Source organism: Neodiprion fabricii, chromosome 2 (assembly GCF_021155785.1).
Source record: "Neodiprion fabricii isolate iyNeoFabr1 chromosome 2, iyNeoFabr1.1, whole genome shotgun sequence".
Classification (NCBI taxonomy): Eukaryota; Metazoa; Arthropoda; class Insecta; order Hymenoptera; family Diprionidae; genus Neodiprion; species Neodiprion fabricii.
Window position 1 is genome coordinate 40045676 of NC_060240.1, and position 14877 is coordinate 40060552.

The 14877-nt window shown below is 51.1% G+C and overlaps 1 protein-coding gene across 2 annotated transcripts in view; it reads left to right on the plus strand.

The window, feature by feature from the left end:
* The window catches only part of LOC124175153 (protein jagged-1), a 62599-nt gene that overhangs the window by 28122 nt on the left and 19600 nt on the right, over positions 1–14877 (plus strand). The window contains exon 1 of one of the 2 annotated variants that reach the window (XM_046555105.1): positions 11273–12966. The exons of the other annotated variant lie outside the window; for it this stretch is intronic. Coding sequence (XP_046411061.1) covers positions 12919–12966 — 48 coding nt within the window. The 5' untranslated portion in view covers positions 11273–12918. Of the gene's footprint in view, positions 1–11272; positions 12967–14877 lie in introns of those variants that run through there. 2 annotated transcript variants of the gene reach the window in all.

Below are 14877 nucleotides of genomic sequence, written 5' to 3' on the forward strand. Positions count from 1 at the left end.
AATTACGCCTGATTTAAATCGCCCGCGGTGCCGGTTGTGCCGGATCTCGACCGCCGTCCTTCCATCCCGATTCCGTCGAGCGTTTCGAGCGCGCGTTTCGCGGAGCGTCGGGCCGCGTGTGCGGCCGGAAAATCGCGTCAATCGCTCGCGTTTATTGGCTCCGCACCGACGGAGGTGAATGGGGTGATAATCGGGCAGTTCGAACGCGGCCCGAGGCCCTGGTAACGGTTACTCCTCTCGAACGTTGTTAACGTGGGACGAGGATCCGTCAATCCCTGCGCAGCTGAGCGGGATTCTTCTCCGCCGCTTCTGCGCCAGCTTCTTCGTCCCGCTGTAGGGGGCCGGTCCGCGCCCTCGGGAACGATGCACGTATATACGAATGGTAGGTATGTCTTCCCTTTCCCTCCTTCCTACGGTAGAACTACTCCAACCTGTCCAGTGAGTGAGTGTCGAGATCGAGAGAGAAGCCGAGTCCTCTTCTCTCGTCTCGTCTCTCGGGTCCAGCGCTGCAACGCGAGGCAGGCGAGACCCGCGTAATGGAAATGACTCAGCGCCGAGGCTTAGGACCGGGCCGAGGCGAATGTACGCCGCGCCGTTTATTGGTCATTATTGATATTGGATCAGTAAGGGAGAGAGAGAGAGAGAGAGAGAGAGAGAGAGAGAGAGAGAGAGAGAGAGAGAGAGAAAGGCGCGCGTCCCGTCGTCGAGCCTCGAGTGACTCTAAGGAGATGATAATCGCCGATGAAAACTCCTCTCGTGTTTCTTGCCCTCGTAATACGTGTGTATAAATTTATATACACCGGTCGGGTGGTCGTGTACCGCGCGTTACAGCTCCGCAGGAGTGACTTCTGTACCGACGTCCATTACCGCAAACCGGACAGAATTCACGATAAAGATATTTCTTACAGATATCTATACGCACCTACGTACGTCCCTTCAGGACACACGCATGCCCTACCACACGTCAATCACTAATTGGCTCCGCCTCGTCCGGTAACTCGCGCAAGAACGGATAGACGCTTCATTCTCTATACCTGAACTCGTATTTTCCTCGAACCCCCGGCTATCTTGTCCGGTGAATCGGAGACGCCGACGGGATTTACTCTCCGCGAATTCGACTATCGGACTCCGGACACGCGTAACAAACGTTGTGCAATAACCGCGACGCATGGTGGCACTATTCAAACCGGTCAGCACCTGCCACAATGCAACGCAGTGTGACCGTTGTCGGTTATGACCATTATAATGCCCAGATAGTATCTCGTGCTGGGTAAAACTTGTTTTATTTAATCGAGGCGATTGTACGAGCGGTCGAATAGGCAAATTTCTTCACTTTCCACGTCCAGTATGGAAATCTCTAATCGTAGGGTGCGACCGCTGATCGGTTGGACATTTTCTGATTCAGCCATTCCGCAGCTCGATCTGTGACCGGGTCCGATACCAAACCGTATTTCTACACGGTGAAGGGGCCAGGGATGCGGGTTCGTTTCGTGCTCGGATAAAAATAAATCTTAAGTACTCGATAAACCAAGTGCCAGGAACTGGTCTTGAGTGTCGATTCATTTGATCCGGCGAAACGATTGGAAATGGTTCGAATTTTGAACCCTTTGAAGATGGATGTGCTCCGTGAAAAAGAAAAATAAGAGAATTGAGGATGAGAATGAGAATGAGAATGAGAATGAAACAAAAGCTTCTTCGGAGAGGATGAGATGAACGTCCGAATGAGAGTGGAGTAATGGGTACGTATGGTGGATGCAACGAGGCCGGTGTGTAATGCGATGAAGAGGAAAAAGGAGCAGCGGAGTGGGTTTAGTAAGAAGGATGGACTGACTACACCGGAGAGCCTCGGAGGATGGAAGTGTGGAAGTAAAAACAGAAACCCGTCTTACTGACTCAAGGCTGCCCGACGAGGGCCTGCAGCAAACCGACATTGAATCCCATAACAATATGTGTGTTAGCCTACCTTTACTCTCGCACTCCGGCGTCACTCTTTCGGCTCGCGTTCCACGCTCTTGCTCGTGCTTTTGGCAGTGCCGACTACGCCTCTTCTTCCACGCACGGCTAGTCGAAAATTCGGGCACCCAGTTGCTTTTCTAGAGTTTCGAAAATCGGTCAATTCAGTAGGTATGACCTGGGAATGTAATTCCATGGAACGTGAACTCTCCGTTCTTCTAGGATACTGTGGCGAAAAAACCACAGATCAACTATTTTCGAAACTCTGGACATACGAGTCGGTGGAACATTTTGAAACTATCTCAACTGCATTTTGATGACAAAAATTCGTTAAAATTTAAAAAAAAAAACCATTAGAATCGTGCGTAAATTCTGCTGCGATCTTCTGGAATATTTTCAAGTCACTGAAAATCCTTGAAATGATGCGAAACCTTTTCAAGTTATTGTAATCTCTTTAAATCTACGACAATTCTAAATTTTACGTGCAATATTTATTTTGAGAATCATATGATATAAAATAAACATTCTATTGACACGTAAGTGACACAAACGAACGACCGATTTTACAGCTGGCTCTGAATAGCAGCTATGGTTCGGAATCAAGAATAATGCCGCGACACTGATAGGTCGAAGTCATCTACATAAGGGGTTTGATGCCGAGTACTCACCGCGCGCATAGCAGTCATAAAATATGAAAATTCCGTTAACCAACGGTACAGGAACAAGACGGCGTTGATTTACCCCCGCATCGGTGCGGTCACGGGGTCACCGGGTTCAGTAAAATAGCAAAACTATGAATAGGTAGGCCAAATAGGTACGACTCGAATTTTTACGGAAAGAAGAAGAAGTAGTGGAAGAATAAAGAGTGAGAGTAGAAAAGGAGGGCCAATCAATCGCGACGGAGAACAATGACAGAACTAATAGCCACTTAAGAGCTGCGGCCAACTCTCAGGGCTTATCGCCATTCCGCTATAGCGGTATGAGAACCTATCGCATTTCCGCGTGTCGCGAGATTCGCGTATCGGTATCGATACGAACGCGGCGCTCGACTCCTGGGGCAGAAGTAATAGCGAAATAATTGAATTCCGCGGCGCGGCGCAACGCTACGCAATACGCACGCAATACGCAGCGTGGCGATCGCCCTCAGTTTCGAAATAGTTTCCACGACGACTATCGGCTCGGTGCATTATGCGTTATGGAACGAGAAACAGCTAGACACACGCGCTGCCGTTTTTCCTCCAGACTGGCGCTGCGCAGCCGGCGCGCAATGCGGCTTTGCAAATCGGGCGACCCCGTTTTCGCCGCGGCTGCGTCATACATATATGTATGCATTACGCGATGCTGGCGTTATTGTGCACCGCGGTGGGCAATCGGCCTCTCCTGCAGTCGCGATCGCTCGCAAGAGGCACTTTGGAATTAGTCGTACTTGTACCTCGCTGCCCGCGTAATTGCACCGGTTTTTGCCCCGCACGCAGGTAAGCACTGTACGAGGATTCTCGACGCAGCGCTAATTTAGCTCACCGATGCAACGTGTATACCCTGCGTGTAAACTCCCCTGCAGGAGCGAGCCGGAGCTAAAAGTGAGACTTAAAGATCTCGCGTTCCGCAGCACGGGATGAATGCCTCCGGTCTTGAGAGACGATTAGCTTCTCAAGCTCTCGTTAAACCGATTTCCCTACGGTACACAACAGAAGCAAAATATTCTTCGGAACCGCTCTAACATCGCTACAGTTCGCCGTACTGCTACTTTATGCCGCAGGTACTCGATTCACCAAAGCGCTCGTTACACCGGCGTCCGTGAATTGAAAGTTCATTCCGGTAATCGACCACCGATAGGCATGCCGTGCTTTTACTCATCCGCGCTTTACTGATTGCGCGTCTGTGACTCACTCGAGTCCAGTCTTAACTTGTCGCTGCGTCAGACTCCCACGTTCTACGATCATCAATCTTCAATAAACGCGGGACTGGTTTTCACGCAGCACAATACAAGCTTTTGATTTTTAATTTTTTTCTCCATTTCATATCAATTATTACTCGTCCCCGAGTACGTCGTAAAAAATGCACCGAAAAATATGGCCAATTTTTATCCGCCTAAAAGACTGCAGTTAAGAAACGGGGAACCTTGAACTGGTTTCACATCGCGAAGTTAGCCACCGAGTTTGAGAATTTTCGTGAGCGTTGCCCCGTATCCGATAATTAGAGTGGTTCGTAAATTCGTCTAAGATCGTGAACGGAGAGCGAAGGATAGCCGTCGCGCTTTTTGCGTCAATTAATATTTCGTCACAGATCAAAAGCGGTTAAGAAGAATTTCGAGCCCGTGGGCTATCGGGGCCTCCTGATCTCGAAGCGCACTAGGTGAGACACGCGGCGTTAAAACTGAGCCAGCACAACCATTTGAGAGTAGGCAAGACGCGCGTTGAAACGGACTTGAGTCTGTGAGGTTCGATGCAGCGTTCTTGCCAGCCCAGCAAACGAGGATCGGACGAAGGAAGTACGGATGCCGTGAATCAGTGAGCGAATGAATAAAGTTGAAAAATTGTTAAATGACGTGCAACGATCAGAAATATAATTTAAGATTGATATCGGACGTGAATACCGCGTTTTGACCCTAGGCCAATGTAATTAGTGTCACGGAGCTCAATGCGTGAAAAATAAAAGTATTATGTGTACCGTTTCGCTGCATTTTTATAGATGACTATTCTTCCGACAGACATACGGACGGACGGACGGACGGACGACCGCGGTTCGAAGTCCGTTTCTCCTTGGGCCAAATCGATTTTTAACGCGATTTTTTTTTACTCCTTTTCTCACTTCGAAGCAATATTGGAATGGATCTATTATAATTCGATCGCGACGATCGTCGATGATATCTTCTTCTTGGCGCCGCGCAAATTTCCTGTCATGCTAGAGCCCGTTTATTCCGGGCATTTAACTTTGTGAATATATCAATTTATTTTAACGGCTTCCAGGCGGCGTTTTATTGCCTTATTAACGGTGAGCTGCGGATCGTTTATGCGTTCGCATTTTTAAATTGACCGTCTAGGGAACCGGCCCGGTATCGAGTCGCAAAATCGCTAGAAGACAGTCGTTGGAGTCCAGTCAGTTTGCCAAAAACCGGTCATTTGCTAGTTCCGATGATCGAGGAACTAAAACGAGCTAACCCGAAGCCAGCCAATGCTTTTGACGTCGCTCAGAAAAAAAACCCCCCCCCAAAAAAAAAACGAGAAACAAACTAAGAATTGGGATCTTTTTTGTCAGCAAACAAGTACAGCGTGACTGAATACGTATTTTCTCCATCTATCAAAGTTAACTATAATACCGGTCCCCCGTAAATGGTAAACGCACCTGTAAACGAAACTGCGCTCGCGGCGCGATGAAAAGGGAGACGGAAACTTCGAGGCGACATTCGAGGCGTGCCCACACACTGGTGAGAATTTGAATGGTACTTTCTCTCCGGGCATATACGACAAATCGTCGTTGGTATTAATAAAAAATAGGGTCCGCCCAGGCAGAAGACGTCGGAATCCGCCAGGCGTCGGGCCCCGAGTGGCCGGCGCGCAACTCTGGGTCCGCAATCGATTGACTGGGTCTTTGTCTTCGTATTTTCTCATTAATTACTCGACGGGGCCAAAAACGGGCCCGTCCAAGCTTTTTCGAGGGCCATGCAAACGGGGATACACACCGAGAGGATAAATTAGACGGGGCCGGTTGGCGGGGCGAGGGTGAGGCCCAACCAAGCCAGATAGAGACCCGCGGACTCCCAGCGGCAGGCGTGCTCGCCGCGCTGCGCGGCGATTAGCTCGGCTCCGTGGGGCCCAAGGCCCTAGGCTGGGCCCCCCAGGTCCGCGGGGGCGTAGAGGTGAGCTCGAGCCTGTGCAATTTTTAACTCTTAATATTATACCCCCGACCCTTGGTACGCGGCGTGAGGCCCAACGCCCGCGGCCGCGTGCACGCATCGAGTCAGAGTTTCACTTTGAGTGTCGATGATGTTCAGCCCTCGCAAAACCCTCGAATCCCCGATCCGATCGTCTAGGTGAAAGAGAATTCGTCAAAGATAAAGGTGATTACCTACTGGAAAAATTCAGTGGCCTAGACGCTTGTGAACAAGTTCGGGACTGTTCGTCCCTTAGTTGCTGAAAATTCTTCGCCGTTTTACTAATTATCAGAATTTGGAATCTTTTCAAAATTGAGAGTCGGCTGAGTTCTCATCTTCGACCGGTCTCGATAATTTTAAATCTTAATCATTTATCGCTCAGCAATCACATCAATTATCTTCAAATTTGCGCTGAAGATGGAGATCTGAATGTTTCAGGATACAATTGAATCGCCGTCAAAGATAAGAACCCTCCTTTTTTCATGTGATTTGACTTCCGCTCAAAAAATGGTACCCAACTCACTCAGTGTACATAGAAAAAATTCAGAATTTTGAGTCCACATCCATTTAGCAGATAATTAAAAAAAAAAATTTAATTCATTCGAAAGCTTCCAAAACGTGAATATTATAGTGATATGTAAAAATGACCAGCATTTGTTTTTTAATCCAATAACCAACCTTCATTCTTTCTCACCAAAATTACGAGCAGTGAATTGTGTAATAGATTTCTGTCACTTCAGCAGTACAAGGACTGGAGATAAAGAGCTTTTTTCGTAGTACTTAGTCGGGCATTGTGGGCGCGGTTTAAGACCGCGACTGACTGGAGAAGTCTGAAGGACCTGAATGAGGCTGGAAGTCGCGGAGGCGTGCGGATTGCGGAGACTATCGCGTCAAGCCATGCAGGCTCTCGAGACACCGGAGCCAATTCGATCTTTTTACTGTTAACTCGTAGGTACCTGCACCTACACTGCCCGTCTGTATTATGTGCCGAAGCTTCGCCGCATGCCGCCGGTGTCGTCAAAGAAAACGTGTCTGCCTCTCTTTGTCCAACTCCGGAGTTTTACTACCGAGCAAGACAATATATACGGGTTAGTGTTTTCCATTCGATGCGAGTATAACTCTCCGCTCAATATTTCCCCACGTTTCTTTCCCCGGGATAAATCGCGTTTATTCAATTCCCGTGACGACGCGTTGTTAATCATTTTATTTTTTATTTTGTACGTGTCGACTCCTTTTCACGATCAATGTTAAATTTTTTTCATGCACATGACATAATTTTGAACGGATTATCTTGTATCCCGTGGGCAGGTGAATTAGTAGAGGAGTGACGGTAGGTATCTTTCCGGTGGTATGCCCGTTGTTATGTGGATACATGTTGAAGGTATACTTGAAATCGAGTTTCCTTTAATTTGAAGAATTTTAAACGCATGTTAAACCCCGTGAACAAATCAGCTCTATCCGGAGCCGCCAATTCTGATGGTTCGATGTTTCGATACGTACAGTTTCCTCGACGCGTAATTAATTAGCCCACGTTACGTCGTTTCGAATTTTTCATCCCGATGGAATTTCCGGCGCGGGTTTTACGGCAGGAATCGTAAAGATCTCCATCTTCCGAATGGCGGTGAAAAAACGGGACCCCACGGAAGAAAGATATATGTATCGTGAAGCGACGTTTTCTGAAATTTCCCCCGCTAAATAGAGCCGAGGCGTTTGAATTTCCTCGGTTAAGATAGAGATCGTTGCGTGAGGGTGCCGATCCCGCGGCGGTCCTCTGTCTATAATTGACAGGTGACTGGGGGACTGGCTTGTCAACGGACCCCCTTAAACTCGGGCCCCGCAGAGGCGGACAGTCAGAGCGGCTCTAATAACTGTGGGAGCAGAGGCCCTGCGCCTTGTTTCTTGCGGACGCTAAACGGATTTCAATAAGTCCCTGCACTCGGAGCGCGCAGCGCCGGCAGGTATAGAACGCACCTGTTAAACCCGCGAGCATACCTCCGGCTTTGGCAGGGCCCGAGGCGGCGGCGGGGACCGGCGAGGGTCAGACGAGGAGCTGCTGGCCCTCGTTAAAACCATCCGTGCTGACTCCAATATATCACCCGAGATCTCAGGTGACATCTACGCCTCGTCCCTCTCGAGGTACCTCCGAAAACCGGGATTTCTACTAATGGCTCTTTAACCGGGCCCGCGTCCCGACCGCCCCAAGCCTCCGGGTCTCGGGCCCCGCCACTCGAGAAAAGGAAAAACACTTGACGACCCGCGGTTACGGAAGACTCGGGTTCGCTCCCGAGAGAAGCTGCCGCTGGCTGGAGGACGCGAGGTCCGGAGGGATTTTGAAGAAAAAACAATAAATAAATAAGTAAATGATAAGACATTTTTTCTGCTTTAGTTGTATCTTTAAGTGATTTTTACTTTTATTTCCTCCGTTTCGCGTCATCAAGCCTCGCCCCGGGGTCTCTCTATCTCCCTAATTAAGACGGGCCAGGGGGAACCGCGGCTCCGCGATACACGTGGACCTGTGTCCGTGTCGCGTGTGTGTATACGCAAAGGCGCAAAAATTGTCCAATTGGAGAAAATAAAAGAACCTGCCAGCGATGCCTGCCGAGTGAACGTGTGTAAAAAGAAAACTCATTAACGAAACGTCGACTCATCGCTCGTTAGTGACCGCGCGCCGGACTATCGAATTGTAATTAACGAGCGGAGAAAAGAAACGCCCGCGTTGGAATGTGTAAATGGTAGAGGGGTGGGATGATTTTTATTGCCCCGATCACAAGTTTAGTCGATTATCGTCTAATGCTTGTATCGTGGTCACTTAGAGGGACTCGGATACACGCCGTACGGACCCGTCTTCACGCCCGATCCGGCGACGAAATTCAATTCACGTTTTTTGAGATCACTCCGAGGAGGCAGGAGGTTCGTCTCGGACCGTGAGCAGCTATAGCCGGCCAGCTCGAATCGTCGAAAGGAAAGTCCCGTAAACAGTCGACAGGGTCTAACCCGCGGAGGCTAACACTCGACTCGACTCGACTCGACTCAACAGTTGTTTCCACGAAGCTGTGGTTAGCCGGCAGTTAAAGTGATAAGTTGGTAATTAACAGCCGGAATATATGGTTTTTAATTAACGGTGAAAAGTTCCCCGCCTTTATTCTACTCCTCTTTGTACCTTATCCCCTTTTTACGCTACTTGTTCCTGCCCACGTCTCGCTTCCAGAAACATCAACCTGCACCTATACGATCCACCGTACGCGTCTCTTATCGTCTCTTATCCTCTCTCGTCCTCTTTCTCAACGTTTTCCTTCGCTCAGGCAGGAGAATCGAAGTCGAAATATCAGATCTTGGGATTTCTGATCGAGTGTCCCCCTCGCTTCTTGGTTACAGTCCGCAAATATTGTAAATTCGAAACCAGGAGCTGCAGTTATGACAGAGAAATTCTTCGGCACCGGTTTTCCGATGTAAAAAACTGTCACGCGCGGTGGCTCCAAGTGTCGTTTCCCAGAAATTTTCTTGAGCAAGTTGCTGTACCTACGTATACTTGATATGAAAATAACCTCGGGTAAGGGGGGAATTTCACCACTCACGATACAGTTGTCGCGGTTGTCGTTTATAACGTGCGACTGCGGCGTGTTATACGCGGCCATGGAATTCGTATGAAAATTTTTGCATTATTAATACACCAATCAGGTACCTATATCGGCTCGGTTGTTATCGAATTCCGTCCGCTCGTATTTGCCGAGAGCAGCGCGTTCCGCAGCTCTTGAGAAACCCTTCGCCCGAGATCCGGGACTCCTGCAGCGTTGCACCATTCACCTTCTGCATCATATCAACGCTGCGACTTGCCCTAGGCGCTCCGAGAGAGCGTTTAATAGTTGCAACGAGCGCGGCACGTCTATCCGCTGCGAAATGCATCGCGGCGATTCAATTTCGGCTCCGCGTAACTTTCGAGACCCCGCGGGACGACGAAGAGATCGGCGATCAGGCTCTTGAAAACTCTGTTGCATGTATCGTTGTGGATTTTTGCACGGGGTTGGCGCAGGGCGCGGTATAAAAATGCAACTATTATTAATACAGCTCAGGTAGTCGGGCTGCGGAGGAGGAGGAGGAGGAGGAGGAGGTGGGGCCCCGAGTGCGGCTAACGCGGGGGGCAAGAGGGACGAGCAGTAGGAGCCACCAGCAGCAGCATCGGCAGCGGCAGGAGCACAGGTGGAATCTCGTATCTGGCTCTCGCGAGACACACCGAGGAGAGGCATGGCAGCACCCCCGGGGCCCGAGGTGGTCGAGCACATACGAGCGCATACAAACGGCGGCGGCTCTTCGCCCGTACGACACGCAGGGGGGGCCGCTAAGAGATAGAGCGATGAAGGGGGGAGGGGGAGGAGAGAAAGAGACAGAGAGAGGGGACAGAGAGAGACGGTCCGTCGTAATAAGAGAAAATAAGTAAACCCTAAGGTACGAACCAGAGGGGGTACAGGGCGGGGGGCGGAGGGGGGTGAACCTGTTCCCGAGGGAGTTCCTTGACCCTCGGGCTCTCCGCCGTGTGTTGTGCCGCAAGACGGAGCCCAGAGTAGCCATGATGCCCGCCGGCCAACGCAAGGCCCCGAGTCAGCCAGGGCCGCCGAGGAGGGGGGACCGGAGGAAGAGAGCCGACCGGCCGGCCGACCGACCGACCGACCGACCGACCGCCCGGGTCCCGCGCAGCATCAATTCCACTCTACCGTCCCGAGCCGATGCTGCAAGCCTCCGTGTTGGTCAACGTTCCGCCGACCACGCCAGAACGGAATAGATAGACCCGGCGCGATGCGATGTACCTACATCGTACACACCATCGCGTGCTGCGGCTACCGCCGCATTCACCTGGACGTGTTCCTCCTGAAGCAGGATCCCCGGGTACCACCGGCAAGACTCCTGGCTGGTACCCGACCTCGGGGCGACTGCGTCGAGCGCTTCTCTCTCTCTATCTCTCGCTCCCTGAGCCGTAATTTTCGGATGTGAAAAGAAAGGGATCAAAGTTGTCCCGATCAACCTGCGGGGATGATCGATCATACCTGAAAAATCCGTGCTCAATGCATCCTTTGTACAGGATATCACGAAATTGAGTCGGTGTGCGGACGGGCGGGATTCGTTCGTGAAAAGCGTTTGCCGCACACCTCCGCGTTATTACACGTACCGTCGTACGCGCGTCGTCGTGCACCGTAGATCGAGCATTAGAGGGATGCGGGGAGTTATTGTAGTACGGTTGAACAGCGGTCGTGGCGTCGAGCGTGGAGATGGTGGTGGATGCTGCCGGCGCAAGAGTATTCGTGCTGTCAGGGGGTACGAGGAGAGAGAGAGGAGCCGGCAGGAGAGGACGAGGGGGCCCCCGGAGATGGGGTGTCGAGGAGGGGGCCGACGGGGGGCGGGGGGGAGGCCCGGAGGCCGGCCTGCGGCTCCGACTCAGTATCCCCGCAGCAACCGTCGCGAAGACCCCGTGGCAGTGCCGCGCCTGACTCTCTCTCTGTATACGTATAGTTGTTGACCGTACGGCAAGTTCTTGTGCCGCAGCTATAATATAACGTGAAAGCCCGCCGGTGTAACGACCGACATATATATATATATATATACATATACATATACATATACATGTATATATTGTTGTATATACAGTAGTGATCATATATAAAGTATATTATATGTAATATATGTATATACGTACATCTACACACTGTATAACGTGCATAATACGAACGCGTGTGTAATTCGCTGCACAGTGATCGCGGAGTGAAAATTATACGGTACGACAGTTGCCTGCAGGGGTTAGGGATCGCCATCCCCCTCTGGTGCACCGAGTGTGACGTATAAAAAGAGGAAACGGAAAATAAGATATGAAGGAGAAACTATAATGTAATAAATAACAGTGCACGTGGAGATGATACCGCAACGTGTTGTACATGTGTCACAAGCAAATATCTGTTAGTGGGTGTGAAAAGATATAATTATATGGGTATGCAAAGGTATCGGTGGTGAAGTGTGGCTGGATATTTTACGGGAGGATCGGTTGATGGGGGGTGAATTTTAACGCGCCCCTATCCGCCGCCCCTGTCACGATACATTCGGTCGGAAGGCGTTGGAAGTTAGTGAAGTTTAAGGAAGGAAGTACGTCCGACTCCGTCACCTCTTTTGGAAAAAATTCTTACCTGCAAACCGAGGAGCTCGGTGCTTGTGTATTGTTGAAAGAGCGGCACTCCTACCCCTGAGCCTCCCGGGTCCCTTTCCCCCCCGTGGTGAAGCGGTGAGCGGCCTGCAGTGCCGCAAAGTAGAACGCGGGCCGTGGGAGCGATTTTCTATAAGCAATTCTAGGAGAGCTTGTACACGCCGTTTATTGTACCCGGCGCAGGTTGCCTTCGGCGCGCTTTTACACGACGAGTGAGACGAGCAGGGGTTGAAGGACTGCGATCGGCGAAGAGGGCGGAAGGAACGACGAACCGTGCAGCGTCAGGTGTTTCCGCCTAAGGTGGAACGCCGGCGATAACTCACGTCCCCACGTGCGCGGGTGGACGGCAGGTGGAAGTTCGTCGGGCGATAAGAGCGTTCGAGAGGAGCCGCATCTCCGTTGCGGGTTGTGGGTGCCAAGCGCCACCGTGAAAAGTGTCCGGTTACGCGGTTTCCGTCGGCGGGGCTGCAGGGCGCGCCGTCCGATGCCGCCCCCGGGTCCCCGCGACACGTGACGACGCGTAGCAGGTGGTGGATATAACGTTTGTGGGTGGTTTTCCATCGATGATGATGATGATGATGATTATGATTATGATTATGATGATTATGATGATTATGATTACGACGACGAAGACGACGAGAGGAGTGAAGTGGTGACACGGCGCGAGCGTTATTCAGTGCAGGTTCATTTCGTCGCGCTTTTTACTATACTCTCCTATTCCGCAGGCGAGGATCTCTCCGTCACCCGACGAACACTTGCGCGTCCGGAAACATCGACGGTCGCGTATACCGAACGGCGTTGTTGTTGAAAGAGTGCAAGGATAATATTGCAAGCTGCTGGAGTCGCGGAACGAGGCGAAGAAACATTGAGTGGTGATGCGGTAGTGGAAGGGACCCCGAGGGAAGTCATGCGGGCGGCCGTTGCATTCGTTCTGTTCCTCGCCCACCTCATACAGGTACGGTATCAGACCATGCTAATCCCATTTTCCGACCCCCCCGATCGGCCGATATTGGCTTACGTCGCGCGTCGATTTGCTCAGAGCTCGAACCGGACGACGATCCTCTGCCCCCCAAAAATCCCGCACCCGCAATGAGAACACCGCACAGCAGTGCCAGTGTCGGTGTAGAATCGGATTACGCGAGTCTCACGATCTCTGCCCATTGTATTTTGTTTCGTTCCCGCAATCGACCTGCCACTGCCCCCCGTCCCTTCTCTTCCTCCCACAAAACACCGTCTCAACAGCGATTCTTTGGGGACCGATGTGGTCAGGCTCGGGCGACACTTCTTCTCAATTCTCCTTATATAGGTATGCCTGTCCGTCTATTCCGTCTATTCTTCCCGAAAGAATAGGGCTGCGAGAATGTGCCTTCTGACCTGGGACCCTGTCAATTGTTCACCAGGGTCGGGATCCTCTGTGCAGACGCAGGTGGCGTCGCGATTCGCACAAGTTTTCGCCACGAGTCGCACACAGCGAATACGGGGCCCTTTCAGTTGTCTGACAATGGAGTGAAAAAATCTCGAAAGCTCGGTTCGATTACATCCGTTGATTGCCAGTCGCAGAAATAAGGAGAAAGAAAAAGAAGCGAGTACATCGTTCGGTCGAATCATCCGGACGAAGCGCGTAATTCTCTGCGGTTGGTCGCGGCTGCGATTTGCGGGAGTAAAAACGCGAGATCGGTGCACGGAAAAATTTTTTTCACCCGTATCGATCGGTGGTCCGAATACGAGGGAATACAGTTAGGCCCAGAGGCCTTCGTCTCGGTCAATTTGCCACCGTGTAATCCGCTAGTCTGTGAAAAATGGGCCTGGGAAGGTTGATGGCTTGATACCCGTTGTCTCGGGTCAAATCGAACCGAAAAGGGGATTAGGTGCATCGCTCGCTTCGCGTCGTTATTCGTCGGCCCGCTGCATCCATCGGGATAGACGGTGCTCGGCTCGAATGGGTGCGTGAGCCATTCGAACGCTGCGCAGCGGAAAAAACGGCGCCGTAGATCAGGCAACGGCAACTGAGCGCAAAGCCTGCGAGAGATTCATCTGGAACGCGGCAGAGCCGAGCACCTGTGACTACCACGGGACCGTGATACTCGCCGGGAGAAGGCCTCCAGGGCCAATTTTTATTTCTGCCTCGCGTGACCAGGAGACCGAGAGCTAAACGCTTCGCTTTAACTCCCTGCACTCGATACTCACCTTTCTCAGCTCTAACCACGCCTATGGTCCTCGATTTACACGAGCACGAAATCCGAACGGCTACCAAAAGCCTTTGGTGTAATAAAGAGGCCCTTGCGAAGCGAGCTCGTGCTTAATACATCGTGCACACATTTTTCGATGCAGCCGAAGCTAGCAGCCAGAGTTAGCAGCCGGTCCTGTCAAACTTGTTGGCAATAGAAAAATGCGGTTCGGTTTCGTCCTCGTAATTCTATAAAAGTATCGAGGGTTCGAGGTGTTGCGAAAAATTCTGATTTTTCGACTTCGTTACCTTGTTCGAATGAATATTAAAACGTTTCGCTGCTAGATTCAGCCTCGGCATTTTTGGGGCATCGTAGTCCAGGGATAATGTGACCGTGAGGGCAAAACCTCGACGAAACTCTACGAGCGCATTGCATTCTACAGGATCTTCCGCGTTTTTGCCATCATTCCTGGGACGATCAGCGATTTGAACAAACCTGTCGAAATGATGATTACAGGAACGAGTAAAACCAGAGACAGTCAGTCCCGACCCCCTGGGACAAGCGCATATTGTCGATTCGCGTGCTTCTGCTTACAGAGTTTGCGGGGTCTCGCACGGCCCGGAGAAATCTCAGCAATGGTCGCTCGAGGGCTAACAACCTCCACCTGATGCTCGGAGGTATGGGTAGGCAGGTAGGTA